General features: G+C 41.3%; 2 protein-coding genes across 8 annotated transcripts in view; one reads left to right on the plus strand and one right to left on the minus strand.

Annotated features, from left to right (window-relative positions):
* The window catches only part of LOC132816659 (gamma-glutamylaminecyclotransferase-like), a 39,719-nt gene extending 35,220 nt beyond the window's left edge, over positions 1 to 4,499 (plus strand). For all 7 annotated transcript variants that reach the window (XM_060826505.1, XM_060826507.1, XM_060826503.1 and 4 more), the window contains one exon: positions 3,833 to 4,499. In XM_060826505.1, the coding sequence (XP_060682488.1) occupies positions 3,838 to 4,311 (474 nt within the window). In that variant the 5' untranslated portion in view covers positions 3,833 to 3,837 and the 3' untranslated portion in view covers positions 4,312 to 4,499. The remainder of the gene's footprint in view (positions 1 to 3,832) is intronic.
* Positions 4,500 to 7,166: 2,667 nt separating this feature from the next.
* Positions 7,167 to 25,436, minus strand: part of pcca (propionyl-CoA carboxylase subunit alpha) — a 386,004-nt gene continuing 367,734 nt past the window's right edge. Inside the window, exons 23-24 of the mRNA XM_060825847.1 lie at positions 12,131 to 12,208; positions 7,167 to 7,635 (exon numbers count right to left, since the gene is read on the minus strand). Coding sequence (XP_060681830.1) covers positions 7,567 to 7,635; positions 12,131 to 12,208 — 147 coding nt within the window. The 3' untranslated portion in view covers positions 7,167 to 7,566. The remainder of the gene's footprint in view (positions 7,636 to 12,130; positions 12,209 to 25,436) is intronic.

The following is a 25,436-nucleotide window of genomic DNA, read 5'->3' on the forward strand; positions in this document are numbered from 1 at the left end:
TAACGTGGCAGAAAGCTCACTTACAAACACCAGCGTGGACCAAAGGGGCTGAATGGCCTGTTCTCTGCCATAAATTTGCCGAAATTGTGTCAACACTGGTTCAGTTCGGAGCGCCGCTGCTTCTGAGTCACATGATTGTGTTCAACCTCTCTCAGCCCAAAAGAAAGGCCACAAAAAGAATGGAAATGATGAGGGAATGCTGCATTGTTAGAGGTGCTGCCTTTTGGAAGAGATGTTAAACTGAAGTCCCATCTGCCTACTCATAAAATATTTAACAACACTAACCTGAAGACAGGCAAGGGAGTTTTCAGCAGCGTCCCTGCCAATATTTATCCCGCTTAAAACGGGATGAATTGGTCCTCACTGCATTTCTGTTTGTAGAGGTTTACTCCATGTGAGTTGGTGAAATTTCTATATTACAGCAGTGACTACATATCAAAGTACTTCATAACTGCAAAGCTATTATGAAAAGTATGATACGAAATGTGAGTCTTCCTTTGTTATTTTGAGTCACTTAGGATCCATCGTGAGTTTGTAAGCCAGATTCAAAATTGGCTTAGTCATAGAAGACAGTTGTAGAAGGATATTTTTGTGACCAATGGTGTTCTGCAAGGACCCAAACTGGGACCTCTCTTGTTTGTACATGTGTAATATATGGTTTTAATAAATGTGTAGTTTTTCTTTAACTGATGTTATCATCTAGTCCACACCAAGAAGGAATAACTAATAATTATGCGTGACGCATACTGGTCTGACTCGTTTTACATACTTAGAAGACAGCTTCAGCATAACCAGGATGTTCATGTTCAGCTACTACTGTTTCTTCCCTCTGGGGCAGTTTTAGATTAGATTAGACTTACAGTGTGGAAACAGGCCCTTCGGCCCAACAAGTCCACACCGACCCGCCGAAGCGAAACCCACCCATACCCCTACATTACCCCTTACCTAACACTACGGGCAATTTAGCATGGCCAATTCACCTGACCCGCACATCTTTGGACTGTGGGAGGAAACCGGAGCACCCGGAGGAAACCCACGCAGACACGGGGAGAACGTGCAAACTCCACACAGTCAGTCGCCTGAGTCGGGAATTGAACCCGGGTCTTCAGGCGCTGTGAGGCAGCAGTGCTAACCACTGTGCCACCGTGCCGCCCATAACTGTTGCTGGAGGGTTTTTGAGATAACACCATCCCTGATCATAAATGCCTTTTAACGTGCCCCCCCAATTGATTTTTGAATTAATTGTTGAATGTGATATCCGTTTCACAAGGTAACCAAAGCCTGGGGATTAGAACTAGTTCATGTTCCCTGCAAAAAACTGGTTTCATATATCCAGCCGGTATCAAGTTGCTGCACCAGATTCTTGGGGAAGATTGTCCCATGACTTCCCAGCACTAACTGTTCCATTGAGAGAGCGTTTATTTTTGACTGTCTAGCTTCAATCTTTTAATACAGCTGAGAAATGCATTTGACAAGAACAATTTTTTTTTAATTGACTAAGGTTGACTTTTTTGGCAGGATAATCTCAGCAATGGTGACTGTAAAAGGTAAATGTTGCCGCAGTCCCAGAGAACTCTAGGGCTGCTCATTCATTAGACAGCGACAACTGGTTTAACCAGAGTTCAAGGTTCACGCTAAACAGCTTCATGACATGGAACTCTGTACTCTACAGTCTGTTCCCTCAGGCAAACTTTGACTACGCCAGGAGGACCATCAATTCTGTGCAAGATGCCCAAAACATGTTGGTCTTCCAGAGCAAGGAATTGCAGTTAACCGAGTATTGCAGACTGGCACATTCCAAGCTCCAGGAGGGATGCAGTAAAGCTCAGGGAGTCACTGTCGAAGGTTTTTCCACTGAAACTAAATAGGGTTGTGTTCACTTATTGGACCCTCCAGGTACCTCAAATACATGGAAATATAAATATAATCCTGTGTAAGAAAGAAATGCCTTTGGATTGTTTTAATGGATAAACAAACATTGGAGTTTGGTTCTATGCAGTAACATAGAAAAATAGAATCAAACTGTTTTAGTGACAATGTATTTATATAAAGATATTTGTATGAATAAAGTATATTTTTGAAATAAAGAGGTCCATCATGCCTTCAGGTGAGGACAGAGGTTGAGAAGGTGAGTCCTTTGTGAGTCTGAAGAAGGGTCACTGGACTTGAAACATTGACTCTGCTGTTTCTCTACAGTTGCTCCCAGACCTGCTGAGTTTTCAGTTTTTGTTTCAGATTTTCAGCAGCTGCAGTTTTGTTTACATGGTGACCATAACAACCAATGTCGATCATCATAAAAATGCATCTCACTCCCTAATATCCTTCGGAAGGAAATCTGCCATCCTTACTTGTAGGTGACTCTAGACCCACAGCAAGGTGATTGACCCTTAACAATTCTCTGACGCACCCTTCCCATGAAAGAATAAAGAAATAATATTGTCCTGGAGAATAGTCTTTAATTGCTGAATTCTCCAGATCGATCCTGATGCATTGACAACCCAAAAATGCAAGTGTTAATCCTCAAGAGGAATGGAGGTCACAGCTGGAACTGAACTGATCCAAGTACAGTGGTTACCTGCAGCATAACATGGCTACAAAGCAACAGAACTACTTTCTTTCTTAAACTGTTTAATTCAAAAACTTCATTCCTCATTTGGCACTGCATTTTTAAGTTTATTTCCTGCAGAGCCATAGACTACCACAGTCCTGATGAAGGGCTTATGCCCGAATCGTCGATTCTCCTGCTCGTCGGATACTGCCTGACCAGCTGAGCTTTTCCAGTGCCACACTTTGAGTCTTGACTCTCCAGCATCTGCAGTCCTCACTTGCTCCTGTAGAGTGAATAGTAGCCTAGAATGGTTATAGTCCAGGAGGAGGTCATGCACCCTCTGTGCCTGTGTCAGCTCTCTGTAGCAGCTTCTCAGATAATCCCACTACTCGGGCTGTTCCTCACAGCCCTTTTGAAATAGCTGACTTTCTTCAGCCTACCTACCAACAGACATATGTAGTAGGTGCAAATTACAAAGCTGAGACAGCTCAGAAATGGATCATTTGGCTCAACCTGTCCATGTTTACACTCCACATGTGCCTCACTCTTCCACACATGCCTCACTCTTTCTCATTTAATGATTAACATTCAATTACTTTCTGCTTCATGTGTTTATCTGGTTTTCCCTTGAAATGTATTAACTATTCTCTTCAACTGTTTTCTGTGGTAGTGTTTCACTTTCTCACCAAGTTCTGAGTAAATAACCTTCCGAATTCCAGATTGGACTTTTAGTGACAACCTTATATTGATGGCCTCTAGTTTTATTCTTTTCAGGTTTAATTAAGTGGCAGTTCCTTTCCCCAGGCTCTGAATCACATTCTCTGATGAATGTTTGCTTGATTCCATCTTCTTAGCTTCCCCCAACAAGGAACTTGTACTTATATAGCACCATTCATGTAGTAAGAGGCCCCAAAATGCTTTGCAACAGTGTTTGGAAGCAAAGCTTGTCAGTGGGCTACATAAGGGATTAATTGGACAGGTGAGCATATGCTTTGGGTGTTGTATGGTTGAGAAGGTGACAAATAAATGCAGTGCTTTCTATTTTTAGCCATTATGTGGGGGTGCCAATGTTGGACTGATAAAAGGACAGAGCTCAAAAAGCTTGTGATTTCAACTAAACCTGTTAGACTATAACCTGGTGACATATGACTTCTGACTTTCTCTCTTTGTCAGTATTGCTATCTCTTTAGAGAAAAATGTTGAATTTCAACTGAATTCCAAGGTTTGTGTGTTCACTCTTTCCCCTCATCAATATTGTAATCTGTGATTTTGTACCTCCTCTAGGGAAAATGAACGCTGTGTTTGTGTACGGCACTCTCAAGAAAGGTCAACCTAACTATTGCCACATGATCGATAGCTCAAAGGGGACTGGATTGTTCTATGGCAAGGGACGTACTCAGCAGAAATATCCACTGGTGATTGCGGGGAAGTATAATATTCCATTTTTGCTCAATGTGCCAACAAAAGGACATCAAGTATTTGGAGAGATTTACTTAGTCGATGACCAACTGTTACAGTTCCTCGATGAATTTGAAAGTTGCCCAGATCTTTACCAGCGCAACTCTGTCAAAATTCATGTACTAGAGTGGGACAATAAAGATGGCAAAATGGATGTGAAGCCGGATGAAGATGGAACACTAATGTGTTTTCTGTACACCACCACAAACTTTGAAGATGATTGGTTAAATCTTCCTTACTATGAAAACTATGACCCCTTTGACAACTATGAACAACCAAAGTATATCGTACGTGAGGTTAGATAACTATAAATGTTCATATCTGAACAGCCAGAAATTCCATGCATTAAATTTATGTCCTCTTTTGAGACTTGAATTTAAATCATTCATCCTGAATTGATACTCTAAAGCCATTTATGTAAAGAATTCAAGTTCTGAATTATGATCTTTTGTTTCAAGAATTTCTGTAGTTCATTAAATTCTATTCTAGTGCATATCTGTGGCTGTTCATTTATTCACTGCTAATCGGGAATTATACAAGTGGAGTTCTGCACCTTGTTAATGGACTCGCTTTATCTCAGGATAGTGATGTTGGAGATTTGCCTGAGAATAAGTTCATGTTTCACCTGCTTCAAAATCCTGGAATTCCCACCCTATGGGGTCAGGTTGTGGCTCTGCAAGACAATAGTTATGCCACATTTTGAATACTGCATTCAATTCTGGTCTCTCTGCTATAGGAAGGATATTGTGAAAATTGAAAGGGTTCAGAACAGATCTACAAGGATGTTGCCAGGGTTGGAGCCACAGGAAGAAGCTGAATAGGTTGGGGCTATTTCCCCTGGAGCATTGGAGGCTGAGAGGTGACCTTGTAGAGGTTTATAAAATCATGAGGGGCATGGATAGAGTGAATAGCCAAGGTCTTTTCCCCTGGATAGGGGAATCCAAAGCTAGAGGGCATAGGTTTAAGGTGAGAGGGGTTTAAAAGGGACCTAAGGGGAAACATTTTCACGCAAAGGGAGGTGTTATGTATAGAATGAGCTGCCAGAGGAAGTGAGAAGGCCGGTACAATTACAGCACTTCAAAGGCCTCTAGAACGGTGTAGAGGGATATGGGCCAAATGCTGGCAAATGGGACTAGATTAATTTAAGATATCCAGTCGGCATTAATAAGTTGGACTGAAGGGTCTGTTTCCGTACTGTCCTGTTCTATGACTCTAACGGCATTGTGGTTTACCTGCAGCACATGGACTACATCAGTTCAAGAAAGCAGCTCACCACCACCGTCTCAAGGGCAGGCAATAAAAGCTGGCCCAGCCAGCGATGCCCACATTCTTCGAGAAAATAAAAAACTGAGGCATTGGCCGCATTACCGTAATGTTCACAGCTCCAACTCCCAAGTTATTAGTTCAAGCCCCACTCTAAAGATCTGTGCATTTAACATAAGGAATACAAGCAGGCCATTCAGAAGCAGCAACTCCTCCCTCATAGTCCTCAACTCCCTGACATTTCAAAAGCTTTATGCCTCCTCTTTAAATACTTTTGTCATCTAGCATCCACAACTCTCTGGGTACAGATTTTGAGACATTGTCCTTGCTATGAGGAGGAATCAATCAATTTAACTTTTTCCAACTATCACTTCCCTGTGAACTAGAATTATTCTGGCATTTTACAAAGTGAAGAATCATTTTCTCCCCACAAAGTTTCACCTGCTTCTTGAGTTAAGAGAGAAGCTTCCTGGTATATGTGTTAAAATAGCTCTTGTGAAAGTGCCAGAGTTGCAGCAATGATGTGTTTTTGTGTCATTCAGAACTACAGATTTCAATATTTGGCAGCGACTTACTTAATACAATACAATGAATTACTGAGTGTTCCTGAGCTGGGCTAGTCAAGTGAGTAATTGTTTTTTCCAAACTGAAAGTTTTGTTTTGTAAAAGTGACAGATCCTTATCAGCTTACAAACTCCACATATCATCTCCCTCTTGTTTATCCCCACCTGTACCATTCTCAATCCCTCATCTCTCCTTCCACCTTCCCTAACCTCTAGCTCTACTCTCCACTGCTCTCTTGTTAAGACTTCTCCTCCCTTCTCCCACCTCCTCTTCTCCTAACACTCATTATTTTCCCTTCTCTGGTCTCCCTGCTGTAGGAGGGATATTGTGAAACTTGAAAGGGTTCAGGAAAAATTTACAAGGATATTGCCAGAGTTGGAGGATTTGAGCTATAGGGAGAGGTTGAACAGGCTAGGGCTGTTTTCCCTGGAGCATCAGAGGCTGAGGGCTAACCTATGGACAGGATAAATAGGCAAGTTCTTTTCCCTGAGGTGGGAGAGTCCAGAACTAGAGGGCACAGGTTTAGGGTGAGAGGGGAATAATTTAAAAGGGACCCAAGGGGCAACCTTTTCATGCAGAGGGTGCTGCGTGTATGGAAGGAGCTGCAAGAGGAAGTGGTGGAGGCTGGTATAAGTATTACATTTAAAATGGATGGGTATATGAATAGGAAGGGTTTGGAGGGATAATGAGCCAAATGTTGGCAAGTGGGACTAGATTTATTTAGGCCATCTGGTTGGCATGGACAAGCTGGACAGAAAGGTCTGTTTCCATGCTGTACATCTCTATGACTCTGTCTTCCTACATTCTCTCTCCCACATACCCTTCCATTTCATTCTGTCTCCTTAGTTTTCTTTCTGCCCCTTTTGTCCTTCATCTTCTTTCTCCCTCCCACCTTTCGCTTCCCCTTTCACATCCCTCAAATTCCCCCCCTCCCCCTCCCCACCCCTACTTAGCCTTTTGGAATGCCATTTTCTCAATATCGTCATATAGCACAGAGAAAGCCCATATAATCCATTGCATTTCTCCTAGCTCTTTGTAAGAACAATCCAATTGCTCCTAATACCCTGCGCCTTTCCCCCTCCAGCATCTGTTTTTCTTTTGAGTAATTATGCAGTTCCTTTTTGAAGGTGATCATTAAATCTGTTTCCATAGGCAACGCATACCATAGAGATCACAACTCACCACTTACTGCAAATCTGTACCTTCTGCTTATTGACCCTCAGCAGTGGAAATTTGCAATATCTTTATCAAAGATCGAAACAAAACGTGATACCCAACACTTCTTCCCCCCGACACCCGCTGCCAGTTAGGTGCAAGAGAAAACAGATAGCAATATTTGAAAAGCATTTTTACTTATCTTAGATAAACGTGGATCAATAAATGTGAGGAACTTGGAGGTGTTATCATAAAACGTCTATTAACTCCCCTGTGTAACTGGTGATAATATTCCTCCTCAAGGTCAAATATTTTGATTAACAGCTCAGGGTCATACCACATTTCCACACTGCTGACTGGGGGAAACTTCAAAATTTAGCAATGCTACCAACTATACACCATGGGAAATAGTTAGTGTTCCTATTCTGCAAAAGACAGTAAATATTACTGAAGTAGTAAACAGAAAATCCATTGAGGAATAACTACCAGTGTTTTACATTGGGGAGTTACAAACAGAAATCCACGTACATGATTTGAAATACAACATATAAAATGCTCCTCTGTAGAATACACACACATCACTCAAATTCAATAAGAATATCTCCTTCTCCAACTGTGTCTCCTGGATTGCAGTGCACCTTCATTACCTAAACAAAGGCAAAGACGAAAAACAAATTTACAGTTAGAGTCATAGAGATGTACAGAATGGAAACAGACCCTTCGGTTCAACCCGTCCATGTCAACCAGATATCCCAATCCAATCTAGTCCCACCTGCCAGCACCCGGCCCATATCCCTCCAAACCCTTCCTATTCATATACCCATCCAAATGCCTCTTAAATGCTGCAATTGTACCAGCCTCCACCACTTCCTCTGGCAGCTCATTCCATACACATACCACCCTCTGCATGAAAAAGTTGCCCCTTAGATCTCTTTTATATCTTCCCCTCCCACCCTAAACCTATGCCCTCTTGTTCTGGACTCCCTGACCCCAGGGAAAAGACTTTGTCTATTTATCCTATCCATGCCCCTCATAATTTTGTAAACCTCTATTAGGTCACCCCTCAGCCTCCGACACTCCAGGGAAAACAGCCCCAGCCTGTTCAGCCTCTCCCTGTAGCTCAGATCCTCCAACCCTGGCGACATACTTGTAAATCTTTTCTGAACCCTTTCAAGTTTCACAACATCTTTCCAATTGGAAGGAGATCAGAATTGCACGCAATATTCCAACAGTGGCCTAACCAATGTCCTGTACAGCCGCAACATGACCTCCCAATTCCTGTACTCAATACTCTGACCAATAAAGGAAAGCATACCAAACGCCTTCTTCACTATCCTATCTACCTGCGACTCCATTTTCAAGGAGCTATGAACATGCACTCCAAGGTCTCTTTGTTCAGCAAAACTCCCTAGGACCTTACTATTAAGTGTATAAATCCTGCTAAGATTGGCTTTCCCAAAATGCAGCACCTCGCATTTATCTGAATTAAACTCTATCTGCTACTTCTCAGCCCATAGCCCACCTGGTCCAGATCCTGTTGTAATCTGAGATAACCCTCTTCGCTGTCCACTACACCTCCAATTTTGGTGTCATCTGCAAACTTACTAACTGTACCTCTCATGCTCACATCCAAATCATTTATGTAAATGACAAAAAGTAGAGGGCCCAGCACTGATCCTTGTGGCACTCCACTGGTCACAGGCCTCTAGTCTGAAAAACAACCCTACACCACCACCCTCTGTCTTCTACCTTTGAGCCAGTTCTGTATCCAAATGTATATTGTATACAGGCAACATGGTAACCAACAAGTGAAGTAATGCTTATCTAGAAACAGCAAAATAATTTCTGCATCATTGTATCCTATTTCAACTATTTTTCCCATAATTGATCCTACACTCAATGTTCAATTTTAATTTCTAAAATATTAATTTACTTATTCATGCTACAGCTATACAAAGCCCTGGTTTGATCACACCACAGTAACAGCCATTTGAGACATTACCCTTTAGGAGACTCTGAATTGGATTTACTGGAATAATACCTGGATTCCATCATTTAACTACAAGAAGAAATCACACCAACTAGGGGTATATTGCCTGGAATTTCACATTTTTCAGGATATTAAGAAGAGTTGGTAGGCAAGTAGAAACCATTTCCGCTGGTTAATGAGCCTGGGACTACAGAGCATTATCTAAAAATTTAGTCAGACCTTTCAGGAGTGAACTTACAAAATACTGTGGAAGTTTGGAACTCTTCTGAAAATGGTTATTAGTGATTACTCCCCAGCAGGATCCTTAAAGGTGTATTCTCTGGATTCCTCCCAGTGCCAAATGTTAGTGAGTAGAAGAATAGATAGATAGAACAGATGAATGTGTGGCAGAAGAGTTGGTGCAGGAGGGATTGCTTTAGATTCCTGGATCACTTGGTTCATTTCTGAGGAATGTTGGACCTGGGCGGGTCCAGTGGGTTGCACCTGAACTGGAATGGAGCCAACATCCTTATGGGGGTGTTTGCTGGTGTGGGTACTGGGAGTTAAAGCAATTTGACAGAGCAATGGGATAATGGAAGGGGGTGATCAGAAACAAGCATAGAAGAACCACCAAGACAATGTAGTGGCAGTGCAAATATGGTCAAGTTAAAGCACAAGGGTGCATGGATGGCATTATGCAAGGGGTCTTGTGAGTGAGGCAGAGAAGTTTACAATGTTGATTAATGCGACATCAGTGATATCGCAGAGACATGGGTGAGGGAGAGACAAGACTGACTGCTCAATATTCCATGATATAGAATCTTCAGTTGAGACAGGAGACGATGTGTAAAAGAGGAAGCAGTGTTGCAATATTGATTAAGGCGTCAAATGCTGCAATAAAGGAGGATGACATTGTAGAAGCTTCCTCAATTGAGGCCATATGTGTAGAACCTAAAAGCAAAAAGCAGGCAGGCACTTTGTATGGGTATACAACAGGCCCCCAAAGAGTCAGAAAGAGATAGACAAATAGGGAAATCTCAGCAAAGTGTAAAAACATTAAGGTAATTATAGTAAAGAATTTCAACTTACCCATATTAACTGGATTAGAAAGTGTGAAATAATTAGAGGGGGCCAAATTCTTAGAAGTATGTTCAGGACAGCCGTTTAAACCATCATATAGAAAATCTTATAAAATAGGGGTTGGTTTTGGACTCAAATTTAGGGATTTAAACCAGAAAAATGACAGATGTGGCAGTGGAGGAACATTTTGATGATAATGACCATAACTCAGTCAGATTTAAGGTAATTATAGAAAAGGACAAAGGTGGGCCTGAAGTAAAGGTTCTGAATTGAGGGGGAAGGCCAATTTTAATATTATCTGACAGGATTTGGTCAAAATGGACTGGGAGCAGTGACTTGCAAGAAAATCCATATCAGAGCAGTGGGAGTCATTCCAAAGGACAATACTGAGGGTGCAGTCCAACATGTTCCTGTAAATGTGAAGGTTGGGATAAGCAAGCCTAGAGAATCCTTGATGTAAAGAGATGTACAGGATTAGATAAGGGAAAGGAAGGAAAATTATGGTAAATACCAAGGGCACAAAACAACAGATGCATAAGACGAGTACAGAATGTATAGAGGTAAGCATTAAGGAAAGTTCAAAGGTGTTCATACGTATATTAGAGGCAACAGAACAACTGGGAAAGAGTAGGTCCCATTAAGGACCACAAAGTGGCAAACTGCATGAAGTCAGTAAATGTAGCTGGAATTTTAAAGGAGTAATTTAAACCTGTATTCACTATTGAGAAGGATGATGGAGGCATAGAAATCAGAAAAGGGGGCTGTGATGTACTTAAACAAATTAGCATTGAGGAGGAGGAGGTGTTAGCTTTACTGGTGAGCTTGAAAGTAGAAAAATCCTCAAGTTGTTGATGAAGGCAATGGAGGAGATTGCAGGGGTTCTGACATCAGTTTGTAAAGTCAGTAAATTTGCAGATTACATGCAAATTGGTGGTGTGGTAAACAATGAGGAGGAATGCTCTTGACTACAGAGTGATGTAGACAGATTGGTCAGATGAGCGGAGCAGTGGCAACTGGAATTTAATCTTGAAAAGTTTGTGGTGATGCATTTTGGGAGGATAACAAGGCAAAGGAGTACACAATGAATGGCAGGATCCTAGGAAGCAGAGGTTCAGAGGGACCTCGGTGTGCAGAATCTTGAAGGCAGTAGAAATGATGGATAAAAGGGATAAGAAAACATATGGGATACTCACCTTTATCAGTCAAAGTATTAAATACAACAGTATTTTCACTTTACCCCTGCAGCAGCTGGTGATGATGGAGCTGTACATAACGTTAGGCCACAGCTGGAGGACTGTGTACAGTTCTGGGATAGAAGATGGATGCGATTGTACCAGAGAAAAAGGTACAGAAGACAGTCACCAGGATATTGCCTCAGCTGGAGCATTTCAGCTATGAGGAGAGATCAGTAAGGCTAGGGCTATTTTCCTTCGAGCAGAGAAGGCTGAGAGGAGACCTGATTGATGTGTACAAAGTTCTGAGGGGCATAGGTAGGGGAGATAGGGAGGAACATTTTCCTTTAGTAGAAAATGTCAACAACCAGGAGGCACAGTCAGGAGCAGGAGGTTTAGAGAAGATTTGAGGAAAAGATATTTCACCCAGACAGTGGTGAGTATCTGGAATTCACTGCCTAAAAGGGTGCAATAGGCAGGAACCATCAAAGCATTTATAAAGTATTTAGATGAGCACTTGAGACACCACAGCATACAACGCTATGGGCAATGTGCTGGAAAATGAGATTAAAACAGATAGATGTTTGATGGCTGGTGCAGATATTATATGACAAAGGCCCTGTTTCTGTGCTATTATAAACTCTAAGTGGCTTATTTAAATAATCTGCTGCATTCATCTGATCTGCATTTTTATTTCAAATTTAAAAAGATTTCATGCGTCAAAAATTTTGAACCGTCCAGAAACTACACGCAAAGTTTTGTTTTACATGAAGGACAAATCAAAGTAATAATTCAAAACAGATTTTTAAAGGTTAATTTTTAACCAAAATAAAAATGTTATAGACAGCAGTAGGCATTAACTTCTCCAACCACTGACCCCGCTAACAGATAAATGTTTATAATCAGTTCCAGTAAACATACCTTGCCAGATTTTGCGGCAGCCAAACTGTTCTGCATTTTCATTGCTTCAATCACACAGACCTCCTGACCTTCTGTAACCTGCACAGTTTATGTTTAAAAGAAAACGTTTTATTAAAATCTGAAGACTGTGGCTGGAAACCTCACATTTTATCAAAGGCCAGCGTTTTCACTGTCCCAGAAAGGTAGAAAATGAATTACACACCATGAGAAAAATCATTATAGAAAATGAGCTGAATGCCACCAGGCCAGCTGATACCCTGCTTTGTTTTGTTTAAAAATTAAATTTGAAAGTTAAACCAAGCAGAAAGGTGCCAGGTTTGATGTTTTGTTGCACTGTTTATTGGCAGCTGCTGCAGGGGTAAAGTGAAAATGATGATTAATGTCAGCACTTCTCTGACCTTCTTATGAAAGAGCACTGCCATCTTAAGTACCAGATTCACAAGAGTGTAACTGGACAAAGTTTGACATCAAAGGAGGAGACATTAGGACAAGGACCAAAAAAGTTGTTCAATAGATCAGTTTCTATGATGCATCTTAATGGACCAGCATACAAAGAAGGAACAATAGTAGGCCTCTCAGTCCTTTGAACCTGCTCCACCATTTAATAAGACCGTGGCTAACCTCAGTGTTAGATTCCTGCATATCCCTGAAAGTCTTTCATTCCCTTGGTATTCAAGGATCTATCTACCTCTGCCTTAAAGTATTTAAATATTCTGCATCCAATATGACTTTATGGAAGAGAGTTCCAAGCTAACACAACTCTCACAGATAAAAAGTCTCATCTCTATCTTAAATGAGTGATCACTTACTCTTAAACTATGACCCCTAGTTTTAGATTCTGCTATGAGAGGAAACATACTTTTGATATCCACCAGGTCAAGTTCCCTGAGGACCTTATGTGTTTCAATTGAAACCTTTAATTCTTCTAAACTCCAGAGGACAACAGACCTAGCTTGTCTTGTTTTTCTTCAGAAGGCAATCTGCTTACGCCAGATATTAAACCTTCTCTGAGCTGCTTCCAATGCATGAACAACATTCTCCCTGTGTGTGCGTGGGTTTCCTCTGGGTGCTCCGGTTTCCTCCCACATTCCAAAGATGTGCAGGTCAGATGAATTGACCGTGCTAAATTGCCCACAACGTCAGGTGTATTAGTCAGGGGTATATACAGGATAGGGGAATGAATCACGGTGGGTCACTTTTCGGAGGGTCGGTGTGGACTTGTTGGGCTGAAGCGCCTGTTTCCAAATTGTAGGGAATCTAATTTAATCCTTCTGTAAGTATGGTGATCAGTAATGTGGACAGTACTCCACATGTGGTCTCACCAATGCTGTATATAACTGAAGCATAACTTCCCTCCTCTTGCATTCAATTCCTTTTGCAATAAACCATAACATTCGATTTGTCTTCCTGATTATTCACTGAATATGTGTGCTGTAATTCATGCATGTATTTCAGAGTCTGCAACTTCTCACCGTTTAGATAATACACATCTTCTTTATTCTTTCTACCAAAATGGACAATTATCTCTCTTGCCCACATTATATTTCATTTGCTGGATCTTTGTCCACTCATTTTATCTATATCCTTTTATAGGTTCATTATGTCCTCTTCGCAACTCAATGTTCTACCAATCTTCGTGTTGTCAGCAAATTTATCCACTATACTTTTGGTCCTTTCATCCAAATAATTTACATAAACCGTAAAGAATTGAGGCCCCAGTAATGATCCCTGTGGCACAACACCCATGACACAATTCCAGCCTGAAAAAAAGACCCATTTATTTCTACTGTCTGTTTCCTGTTTAGAGGGCCAATCTTCTATCCACCCAGTGTTACTCCCTACACTGCAAGCTCTTATTTTCTGCCGTGACATCTCTTACAGACCAAAGATGTGCAGGTTAGGTGGATTGGCCATGCAAAGTTACCCTACAGGTTATCCAGGGATGTGCAGGCTAAGTGAATTAGACATAGGAAACTACAGAGATAGGGGAGGGTCTTGGCGGATGCTTTTCAGAGGGTCAATGTGGACTCGATGGGCTGAATGGCCTGCTTCCACATTTTTGAGATTCTACGATGATACTCAAGACCTTTGATTTGGCATATTATTAAATACCTTCTGAATAGCTAAGTACAATATTGAAAGTTTATTCAAAAAGAAAAAGGAGACGTGTAAGGTTTAGGAAACTGAAATCAGAATTGGGCCTTAAGGAATATAAAGGAAGTAGGAAAGAAATTAAATAGGGAATTAGGAGGGCTAAAAGGGGAATGAAATGTCCTTGGCAAGTAAGGTGAAGGTGAGTCCCCAAGGTATTTTAGAGATATCTTAAGAGGAAGAGAGTAGGTAAGGAAATGATTGGTCCAATCAAGGACAAAGGAAGGAACTTAAGCATGGAGCCAAAAGGAGTGAGTGAGGTCCTCAATGAGCACTTGCATCCATATTCATCTCGGAGAATGACATGGATGATGGTGAGATTAGGGAGGGATACATTGATATTCTAGGGAATGCCAATATTAAGGAAGAGGAGGTGATAGTAGACTTGAGAAACATTAAGGGAGATAAGTCTCCACAGCCAAATTGGATCTATTGCATGATACTGAGGGAGGCAAGGAAGGAGATAACTTGGGCCATGACAGAGATCTTTCCATCCTCTTTAACCATAGGCGAGGTACCGGAAGACTAGAGAATAGCCAATATTATTCCTTTGTTTAAGAAAAGCAGCAGAGATAATCCATGAGATTATCAGCTGGTGAGCCTCAGTGATAGGGAAATTATTGGAGAAGATTCTTAGTGACAGGATTTACTGGCATTTTGGAAAAGAATGGACCTATTAGGGATAGTCAGCATGGCTTTGTGCAGGGTAGGTCTTGTCTCACAAACTTTGAGGCTACATAGTGGGTCAGTGGTTAGCACTCCTGCCTCACTTACCAGGGACCCAGGTTCAATTCCAGCCTCGAGCAACTGTTTGTGGGGAGTTTGCACATTCTCCCCGTGTCTGTGTGTTTTCCTCCGGGTGCTCCAGTTTCCTCCCACAGTACAAAGATGTGCAGGTTAGGTGGATTGGCCAGGCTAAATTGCCCAGTATACAGGAAGGTATTAGGCGCATTAGTCAGGGGAAATGTAGACTAATGGGTCTAAATGGGTTACTCTTCAAAGGGTCGGTGTGGACTTTTTGGGCCGAAGGGCCTGCTTCCGCATTGTAGGAATTCTAATTCTAATTTTAAAAAAAAGATTTGAATTTTTTGAGGAAGTAACAAAATGATTGGTATGGGTAGGGCAGTGGATGTTGTCTACATTGACTTTACTGAAGCACCTGACAAGGTCTCTCATGGTCGGCTGGTCCAGAAGATTAAGTCCATGGTGAGTTGGCAAGTTGGATACAAAATTGGCTTAGCTATAGAAAATAGAGGGAAGTGTTTTACTGACTGGAGATCTGTGACCAGTGGTGTTCTGCGAGGATCAGTGCTGGGACTTCTGTTGTTTGCAATATGTATGTAAATAATTTGGATGAAAATATAAGCAGTTTGATTAGTAGGTTTGCAGGTGACATGAAAACCATTGGAGTTGTGGATAGTGAGGAAGGTTGTCATAGGATACAGATCACTTGGAAAGGCAGGCGGAATTGAATCCAGACAAGTGGAAAGTGATGCTTTTTGGGAGGTCAAACGCAAGAGGAAAGTATTCAGTAGATGGCTTGGACCCTTGGGAGCACTGATATACAGAGGAATGTTGGGTGCAAGTCCATGAAAAGTGGCAACACAAGTGGATAAAATGGTAAAGAAGGCATATTGCATACTTGCCCTCATTGGTCAGGGCATTGAGTATAAAGGTTGGCATGTTGCAGCTGCATAAAACTTTAGTTAGGCCAGATTTGGAACATTGTGTGCAGTTCTGGATGCCACACTATGGGAAGGATGTTAAAGCTTTGGACAGTGTGCAAAAGCCATTTACCAGGATGTTGCCTAGATTGGAGTGAGTTAGCTATAAGGAGATATTGGACAAACTTGGATTGTTTTCACTAAGTTTCACTAAGTATACTGATAGAAGTATATAAAATTATGAGGGGCGTGGATGAGGTGGATAGTTGAAGTCTTTTTCCCAGGATGGAAGTTTCAAATACTATGTTTAAAGTGAGAGGGGAAAAGTCTAAAGGAGTTGTGCAAGGCAAGTTTATTTTTACACACAGAGAAGTTGGAGCTTGGAACAAGCTGCCAGGGGAGTTAGTAGAGAAGTCAATGTTTCAGGTGTAATCCTTTTTCAGGACCTCCTGATACTGCCTGGCTTGCTGTGCTCTTCAACATCCTTGCCTGTCTATTTTGGATTTCAGGATCTGCAGTTTTTTTGTCTCTAGAGGAGGTAGTAGATGCAGAAACGATAGATTCGTTTAAGAGGCTTTTGGACAGACACGCAGGGAATAGAGGGATATGGAACAAGTGCAGGCAGATGGCATCATTTAGAATCGCACCACTTTAGAATGGCATCATGGTCAGCCCCATCATGGTGGGTGAAGGGGCTGTTCCCATGCTATATTGTTCTAATACATGCCACTAGATCCCCATTAGCTACAACACAAATTACTTCTTCAAAAACCTTCAATAAGTTAGGTAAATATGATTTCCCTTTGACAAAACCATGTTGGCTCAGCCTGATTACCTTGAAGTTACTCAAGACCTTGTCATGATGTCTTGAGTAATAGCGTCTAACATTTTCCCCAAGGCAGATATTATATGGAATGAAAGACAAACTCTCTGGTATGACATATTAAAGATATCTTGAGAATCAATACTGAATCAATCCCTTGGATCCAGCTTTGATCATTGTGGTGAAAACAAAAAGTGCTGGAGATCACAGTGGGTCAGGCAGCATCTGTGAAGACAGAGAGCAAGCGAATGTTACGAGTCTAGACGACTCTTCATCAGAATTCAATCGGATGCTGCCTAACTGGCTGTGATTTCCAGCATTTTTTGTTTTCAGTACAGATTCCAGCATCTGCAGTAATTTGCTCCTACATTTAGTCATTGCAGAATGCTGAAAGGGTTGAAATTATAGCAAAACTAGTAAAAAGGAGAAAAAAAACCATAGAAATACATGGAGAAACTCAGCAGGTCTGGCAGCATCTGTGGAGAGAAAGCGGAGTCAATGTTTCAGGTCAAGTGACCGTTTTTGAGACGGTAAAGGAGAATTGACTTCAATGTGGCAAATATTTAAACAATACAAGAGAGTAATGTCCTTAACAACCACAGAGTCTTGTGTGTGTAGGCTTTAGAGAGGGTGCTGGAAAGTTTTGTGGCAATGTTCTAAGGATGAGAGCCTTCAGCAGTGTGCATAATTCAGCAAAGTTGTAGCTATTCTCCTTATAGAACCCGAAGGTTGAGAGGAAATTTGATAGAAGAATTCAAAATCTTCTTAGGCAATTCCTCATGGTCAATGATGACTTGCTTCCACCTTGGGATGGTGGGTGGGGGGACGAATAGGTTCTGTGGTGGCTGAACAGTTCAATTCTGGAGCTGCAGACTCTGTCTCAAGTGGGGCAGGTGGTGTTTGAGGAGAAGGGTGGATGGATGCTCTGGGTTCTGTGTGCTTTTTCACTTGGCCCCTGTGCGCTCCATTCAGTGACGCTCAAAGTGTTGGTGCCTTTGCAGATGATTCTTCTCCAAGTTTGTGTATTCAACGACAAGCTGTTCCCACATGTGGGTGGGGGGAGGTTGCAATTGTTTAGAGAGGCTTTCGGAGTGTCCTTGTAGCATTTCTTCTACCCTCTGACTCACAGTAATCACTTACCATTGTGGAGGTCGGAGTAGAACACTTGTTTCGTGAGTCTAGTGTTGGGGATGTGGATAATGTGGCGTGCCTATTGCAGCTGATCGCGATACTGGGGATATTGACCTGGGAGAGAGTGCTCATGTTGGTACGTTTATCCTGCCAGTGGATTGCAGGAATTTGTGAAGGTAGCGCTAGCGATGACACTCTGGGGATTTGAGATCCCTGCTGTTTATGGTCCATTTTTGTGATGTATACTGGAGGGTGGAAAGTATGGCTGCTATTGGACCATGAGCTTGGTGCTGCATTTGAGGTCTCGGCCTTCAAGGCTGCAGTGGAGTTGACGGTGGGTTTCTTTGTCAATATTTGCTTGGAATTTAAAAGGAAGCTCCTGAGATATGGGATCCACGCTGCCCAGGGGTGTGCTGAGGATTATGATAGCAGGCTGGCAGCCTTGTGTGGCAGGAGTGGGCTGGCAATGAACTTTTGTTTTCCAGATGTTTAATCTGAAGTCAATTCTCTTACGCGCCTCAGTGAATGCATCGGCAATGGTTTGTAGCTCGGAGTGTGCTGGCACACAGGCATCGTCTGAGGGTAGAGGCAGTTCCTGTTGGCAGAATGGTCAAGAACCAGAGGAAAGGAAATAGATTTAAGGTGACTGATAAGAGAAGTAATGGTGACATTCACTCTGCTGTGAATGGTTAGAACTGGAATGGACCTGAACATGGAGAACAAGAACAAGAACAGGGATAGACAAAAAAGTAGGGCTACCTTGGCATAAGATGAGCTGAATTGTAGTAGCTGAGAGCTAGCATAGACAATGGGCTGAGTGATCTCCTTCTTTCTGTAATCATTCTCAGACGGTGTGAATGCTTATTTTAGTATATTAACTAGCTGGTGTTTTAGACTGTAATCTCTGACTAGAGAAACATATAGAACTGCATATTTAATAGCTGGCAGTACACCAGTGTGCAATGTGTTTGGCACCAAGGCCCAATGTAAATCCTCTAGAGATTAAAAAAATCGCAAGCCACTCAACAATTGGCAGGACACGACCCTCTGCCCGATTCTTAAAAAGAGAGCCTTGCTTTCCCTAGTATCGTTTCAGCCCTCTCTCGCTCTTTCTTTCTCTTTCTCTCACTAGGAGGGCGGGATTGGTTTGGATTTTTCGCATCTGCTGTCAAGTGTCACTCCCCAGCTCGCAGGATGGAGAGACAGACAATTCAAGCAGAACTCACAGGACATGGCTTTTTGTTAAATCCCCCACTTCTGTTGAAGTAGATGCTCCATCTGGTGGCCTGGACTAAATCTGACAAAAGTCACCTGCGGGAATTGGATCATTGCGACTGGCTGCCTTAGGGTTCTTCAACTTATCCAAACTTGCCAATTTGCAGTCAGTTTTCAGTTTACACCACTTAGTTGAAAACTGTCCATCAATACAAAAGCATTAAATCAATCTTAGAATTTATAGCGCTGATGTTCCTTGTTATTTGGATAGTTATTAGTTGACTTCTACCTGAGCTTCCTCCAATCCTGCCAAAATGTCACCAACTCTCATCCTCAAATCCCCCCATAGCCTCATCCTCCCTATTTCTGTCAATTTCTCTAGTCCACACAATATGTGCACTTCTCAAATTATAGCCTTGTTTGGTTCCCTGATATTAACCACTCCTTCAGCTGCCTTGGCCATCAGCTCTATAAATCCCTCCCTACATCATGGTCCTGCTTTAAGAAACTCCTTCAAAACTACTTCTGAGACCAATCTTTTGGTCCTCTGTCATAATAGCTTTCTCTGGTGCACATGGCTTGCTTCGCAAAATGCCTTGCCAAGTTTTATTATGCATTAAAGCTGCCAAATGAAAATAGGTTTTTGTGTATGTCTGACCCTAAATGTTTAACCTTCTATCTCTTTCTCACTTGTGTGTTTTATCTAGGGTTCCGTGTAATGCACCTCTATTATTCATCTTAACCGCTTCACATGGTACTGAATTCTACATTCTCACCATTCTGTGAAAAAACTAACAATCATCCATCAGATCTATTAGTCAGTATTGCTCAGTGTGCAATTTTGGATTTATTACAGATTTTATTCTGTGGTAATAGGAATAGGATTCTAGAAGTCAGTCAGTCCCTCAACCTGTAACACTGTTTAGTTACATCATAATTGATCCGTTTCTTAACTTCATCCACTTGCCTTGGTTCTATGTCCCTTTATCCATGACCCAATAAAACTCTATTAATCACCACTGCAATTTTTTAAATTCACTTCCAGCCTCAGCAGTATTTTTGGGGACAGAGTTCTAAATTTCTACTCCCCGCTGCGTCAAAAACTGTTTTCAAATTTCATCCCTAAATGGACTGGCTGTAATTTTTAAGTTCCTGTCCCTTTGTTCTAGAAACACCACTCCCTCATTCAGAGTAAATAGTTTATCTCTATGTAATTTATTAAATTATTTAATAGAAAAAGAACAGGGAACATGGCAAATATCACTGGGATATTAACAGTGCCAGGAGCGGGTGAAGATTATGGAGTAGGAAAGGTGAATTTTTGAAGCTGTTTCAGCTTCAGTAACATCAATTTAATATCAATTTATTAAGTACTTTACAATTTATTCAGTAATTTACTTTGTAATCCAAGACGGCACTGGAGTGTGGTGGCATTATACATGTTTCACTGTATCTAGGTGCAAGTGACAATATTAAATAAATCCAAATCATATTTAGACCACATTTCACAAACAATTTCAAAGTTATTTTGAAGACTTAATGATTATGACAATCGCTCTTCAGTGTTACTTCCAAAATAGTCAAAAGCCCTAGAAGTCTTTTAGACGAGTTCAGTCATTGGTGATGGACTTCCCTTTCTGCCTCTAACTGATGCAAAGTTTGATCAGTTGGAAACACATACCTTTCATCCAGTCTACAGCATCCCTTCCTCTCTGACACCAGGTCAGAGTTCACATTCGCATCAGATTATCCGACTAGCAACTCATTAGACTGTGGTCCGCTCTGAGCCAGAGTGAATTTGCAGCAAAGAGAGAAAGAAAGAAAACAAACCTGGCCCATTTACTGCACAGAGCTTGGCATTTTAGGTGCTTTTGAACATCGCACAGCATCGCCACTTTTTTTTCAGATTTTCAGACATCTCTGACTGATGATTAATTGTGAATGATGGGAAATAAGACCAGCTGCTTGCCATGGCCTACAACATTACTATAATAGATATAAGCTGCCAATTTTCCAGGTTTACTGGCACGTCTTCTCTGTGCAATTAAGGGAAGTTCTAAATGATATGGAAATCTATCAAGGCCCATTTATTTTCACAGAGTGGTTCCTCCCTGGGGACTTGCATCTTAAAATTTTGGGGACAATCCAATAAAAAGGTAAACCGATTTAGTCTTTGCAAGTATATTAAGACATACGCCTGATGTAAGAACAACATGACTGTGGGATGGCTCAAGAAGATTCTGAAGTCCATCCTTTAAAGACATCTGCTATATTTTCCAAGGGGTGCTGCCAAGTGCCCTTTAATTATTCCCATGAATGAACCCTCATATAAAACAAGGTCCCAAAGTTACACACAGGCAAATGTTATTAGCAGAAAGCACTGGATGCAAAAACTAACAAAATAAACCAAACAGCCCATTAAAAATTCTGCATTTTACCACATATATTTATAGCTTTATAGTGCATTAGGCTGAGAAGCACCCAGTAGAAATATGGAAGGTGAAAGGTCCTAACAAATTCAGGCAATCACCTGAAAAAGTAAATGAGTATTGATGCAGGCTACCCAAGATAACATTTACAATATTACTGAAACTTCAGTGCGCTCTGATGCCAGGAAATGCTCTAAACTAAAAATGCAAAGCATGACCGTCCCTGACAAGGAATGCCACAATTTTGGTCCTGATCCGTTCGAGATGTGAAATGAGCATAATATATTTGCTGGATGTGGCATACAGTAACAGCTGTGGTTTTCCCACATGAGGCAGTGTGCGCTATCATGGGCTGTGATCGGTTTTGAACAGATGGAAAAATACATTAGAGTTCCCCTACCCCCACACACCCTCCCGAAACCCCCCGCAACAAGCATTTACTGTCTATCTCCTCAAGAAAACAAACTACAACGTCTTTTCGTATTCAAATAGGGCGGTCACGAAATCACTTCCTTTTTTAAAGTTAGGTTCTTCCAGCAGTAGCTTTCTTTTAGCTAAGTTAAAATGAAAATAGAAAACAAGAGGATTTGAATTGTTTGTTTTAGCGCAGTCTTTCAGAAATGTGAGGACTGCAATGGAACTGGTGCCAGTGACATATGGCTTTCTGTGGTGCTAAACATTCATACAAGAGACAGGTTCATCAGTCATTTGTGTATCTGGATTAAAAAATTATCTCCTGATGGATGATATTTAGAGTTTACCTGCTGCTTAAACATTACCAAAGAAACACAGGTTTTTAAACCCATATGACATTAGAAACTGCAGACCATGAAATACTTTTGCTTTCAATGCTTGTATCATCCTTGCCAGGTAATATGCAGTAATAAATAAGCTTATGAAACTCTCAGCTAAAATCCACAGCCAGGGTCAGATCTGCACAGGCCAATTAATGCAGAGCATCTGTTGTACAGAGCAGTACCACACCATAGAACAACTTTGGTAGCTTAAACAAAATAAAACACCCTGACTGCAGTACTTCCAAAAAGAAAATCATCTGAGTAAAGTAGAAAGTCTCATAACTTCCTTCAGGCTTTATTAAGAAGCATGAAGTCCTTCAGTAAAGGTTCAGTAATATCACATCTCTCTTTGTTCTGTCACATCCTGTATTTGTCTGCTAAGTGTGACAGAAGGCACAAAGAAGGTCATGGGGGTCCAGCTGCAATATCACCTTCTGTTTGGGCAAAGCAAAACACAAACAAGGGATCAGAATAAAAATTATTTCACTCCAAAGAATAGGATGAAGGATATGAATAATAATTCCTGAAGATTTCCTAGATCAGGGTCCAAGTGAGGTATTTCTCTGGGAAAATATATCCTTAAACCAGAATGGACTTGTTGTCTATTTTACTTCTTGCCCTTATCTTTTATTCAGTGTTTGTGAAGACACTGATCAGGAAAGCAACTGATAAATTGCAATTCACATTGCATTTTTTCTGTCAGAAGACCAGTCTCTTCTATATGATGTAAGATAGCTTAATTTGTTTGTACAAGTTGCCTGGTTTGCCTCGTTTGTATCTTTAAAATCTTAACTAGCTTTTCTGTCGTCCATTACACATTTTCAAGTTGAAAGCTAAACACTGTTGATGCTGGAAATCTGCAAATAGAAAATGGTGGACATACCCAGGAGGTCTGGTACATCTGTGGAGAAAGAAACATGAGTTAACCGTTTCAGTCAATGGTCTTTCAATTAGAATGGGAAAAGGGGTTGTAAATGTCAGAATAATGAACAGGTTGCTGTTCTAAAGCAAAAACAAAAACAAAAAATCAAGGCCAAAACATGCAAAGAACAAGAAAGAAAATGGAGGTGCAGATGGTTTTGCCTTGTCAAACTCAACGCTGAGTGCAAAAAGCTGCAAAGTGCCTATTTGAAAGTTACTCCAGCCTGTAGTGGGCTCCACTGGAACACTGACAGCAGTGTGAAAGCAAAGTAGAAAATTAAAATGGCCACTGCAAGCGCTCTGTCATGTGCACAGACAAAGTGGTCATCCAATTGCCATTTGGTCTTCCCAATGTAGAGTTGACCTTAGCGTGAGCAGTAAATGCAGTCTGAAAGAACTACAGCTCTCCTTATGGCCCAAGGCCCCACAAGCACCTTTCAGCTGAAACTGCAATTTACATGTAATCACTTGGATCAAAGAGTTGCATGTAAGGACTGAATGAAAAGCAGATAGCGATGCAAAGGAGTTTAGGGACAGAGTTCCAGAATTTGGGTGCAAAGCAAATGATGGCATAGTTGTCAACAGTGGGAGGATGAAAGTGGACTGTGCAAGAAGCCAGAAGTGAAGGTGTATAGAAATCTCAAAGAAATCTTATAGAAATCTTTAATGCTGGAAGAGGTTACAGGGATATGGGAGTTTGGAAAGGGGGGGAACTCATGCAGTCTTGAAAACAAAGATGAGAATTTTAAAGTCAAGATCTCGCAAAACATTACAAACAAACAATTCATCTTTAAAACATGCATGTTATAAATTCATGTCACTCAAATTTGAAAAAGCATATAATTTCCTGTTCAATGAGAGGGAAATAGAGTTAATATTTTGAAGAAATCATATTGGACTTAAACAAACTGTTTTTCTCTCCATAGATGGTGCCAGTCCTGCTGAGTTTCTCAAACACTTTTTTTTAATTTCAGTTTTTGCTTTTATTTCCTGTTCAAATGTTATGTTTGTAGCTAGCAGTACTAAGACACTGAAATATAAAGGGTTTGCAATTTAGGTCACAGAATTTTACTCAAAAACAGGCTTGTGAATTCATGCCTTTATTGTCCGATACAGTTGTGGCATTTGATAGATTATAATTATTGCCTGCAGGTTCAATTGTACTGCACTTCATCAAACAAGGCTCACATAGGGTGAAACTGGACACAGCAGCAGAGGCTGCAGAGCAGCCAACTCACAGATGCACCATTATGGGCCCCAAATGATACTGGATACTATTCATGTTGCCAATTCTGGTTAAACATATTCCTGGAAGTCTCACTGTACAATCTCATGCTGATCTTCTCTTACATCCTCGCCATTAGTTGCCAGGTGTACATCCACTGTCAGTGTTCTGCCATTGAACAATGTCCGAATGTGAACAGATTCTACATCCCTGAATGTCCCTGAGAAGGTGGTGCAGCTCTTGGGTTGTAGGGACAACCCCAGGGATCTTAGGAAAAGATTCTGTGATTTTAACCTATTTGCAGCGTAGGAGTTATGATATAGTTCCAAGTCAGGATGTTAAATGACTTGGAGGGGAATTTGCAGGTAGTCTGATGATCTTGCCCTTCTAGGTAGTAGAGGTCATGGACGTGGCTGGTGTTGTTAAAGTAACATTTGTATATTACTGCATTGCATCTTGTAGATGGGAAATACCACTGGTACAGTGCTTCAATGTTGGAGTGAGTGAATGCTGAAAGTGTGCCAATTAAGTGGGCTGCTTTGTCCTGGATAGTGTTAAGCCACTTGAGTGTTTTTAGAGCTGCACTCATACAGACAAGTGGTAAATATTCCATCACATTCCTGACTTGTGCCTTCTGGATTGTGGTCAGACATTGGGGAAGCAGGAGGTAAGTTACTTATCACAAAATTCACAGCCTCAGACTGCTCTTGTAGCTGTAGTACTTGCATGGCCAGTCCAGTTCAGTTTTGGTCAATGATAATCTCAGAACGTTGATTGTAGGCAACTTACTGACAGTAATGCCACTGAACAGCAATGAGAGATGGTTAGGCTCTCTCTTGTTGGAGATCGTCATTGCCTGGCACCTGTGAGGCACGAATGTTAGTTGCCACTTGTCAGCCCAACCCTGCATGTTGTCCAGATCTTGCTGTAAATGGAGGCCCACTTGAGTG

Source organism: Hemiscyllium ocellatum, chromosome 6 (assembly GCF_020745735.1).
Source record: "Hemiscyllium ocellatum isolate sHemOce1 chromosome 6, sHemOce1.pat.X.cur, whole genome shotgun sequence".
Classification (NCBI taxonomy): domain Eukaryota; kingdom Metazoa; phylum Chordata; class Chondrichthyes; order Orectolobiformes; family Hemiscylliidae; genus Hemiscyllium; species Hemiscyllium ocellatum.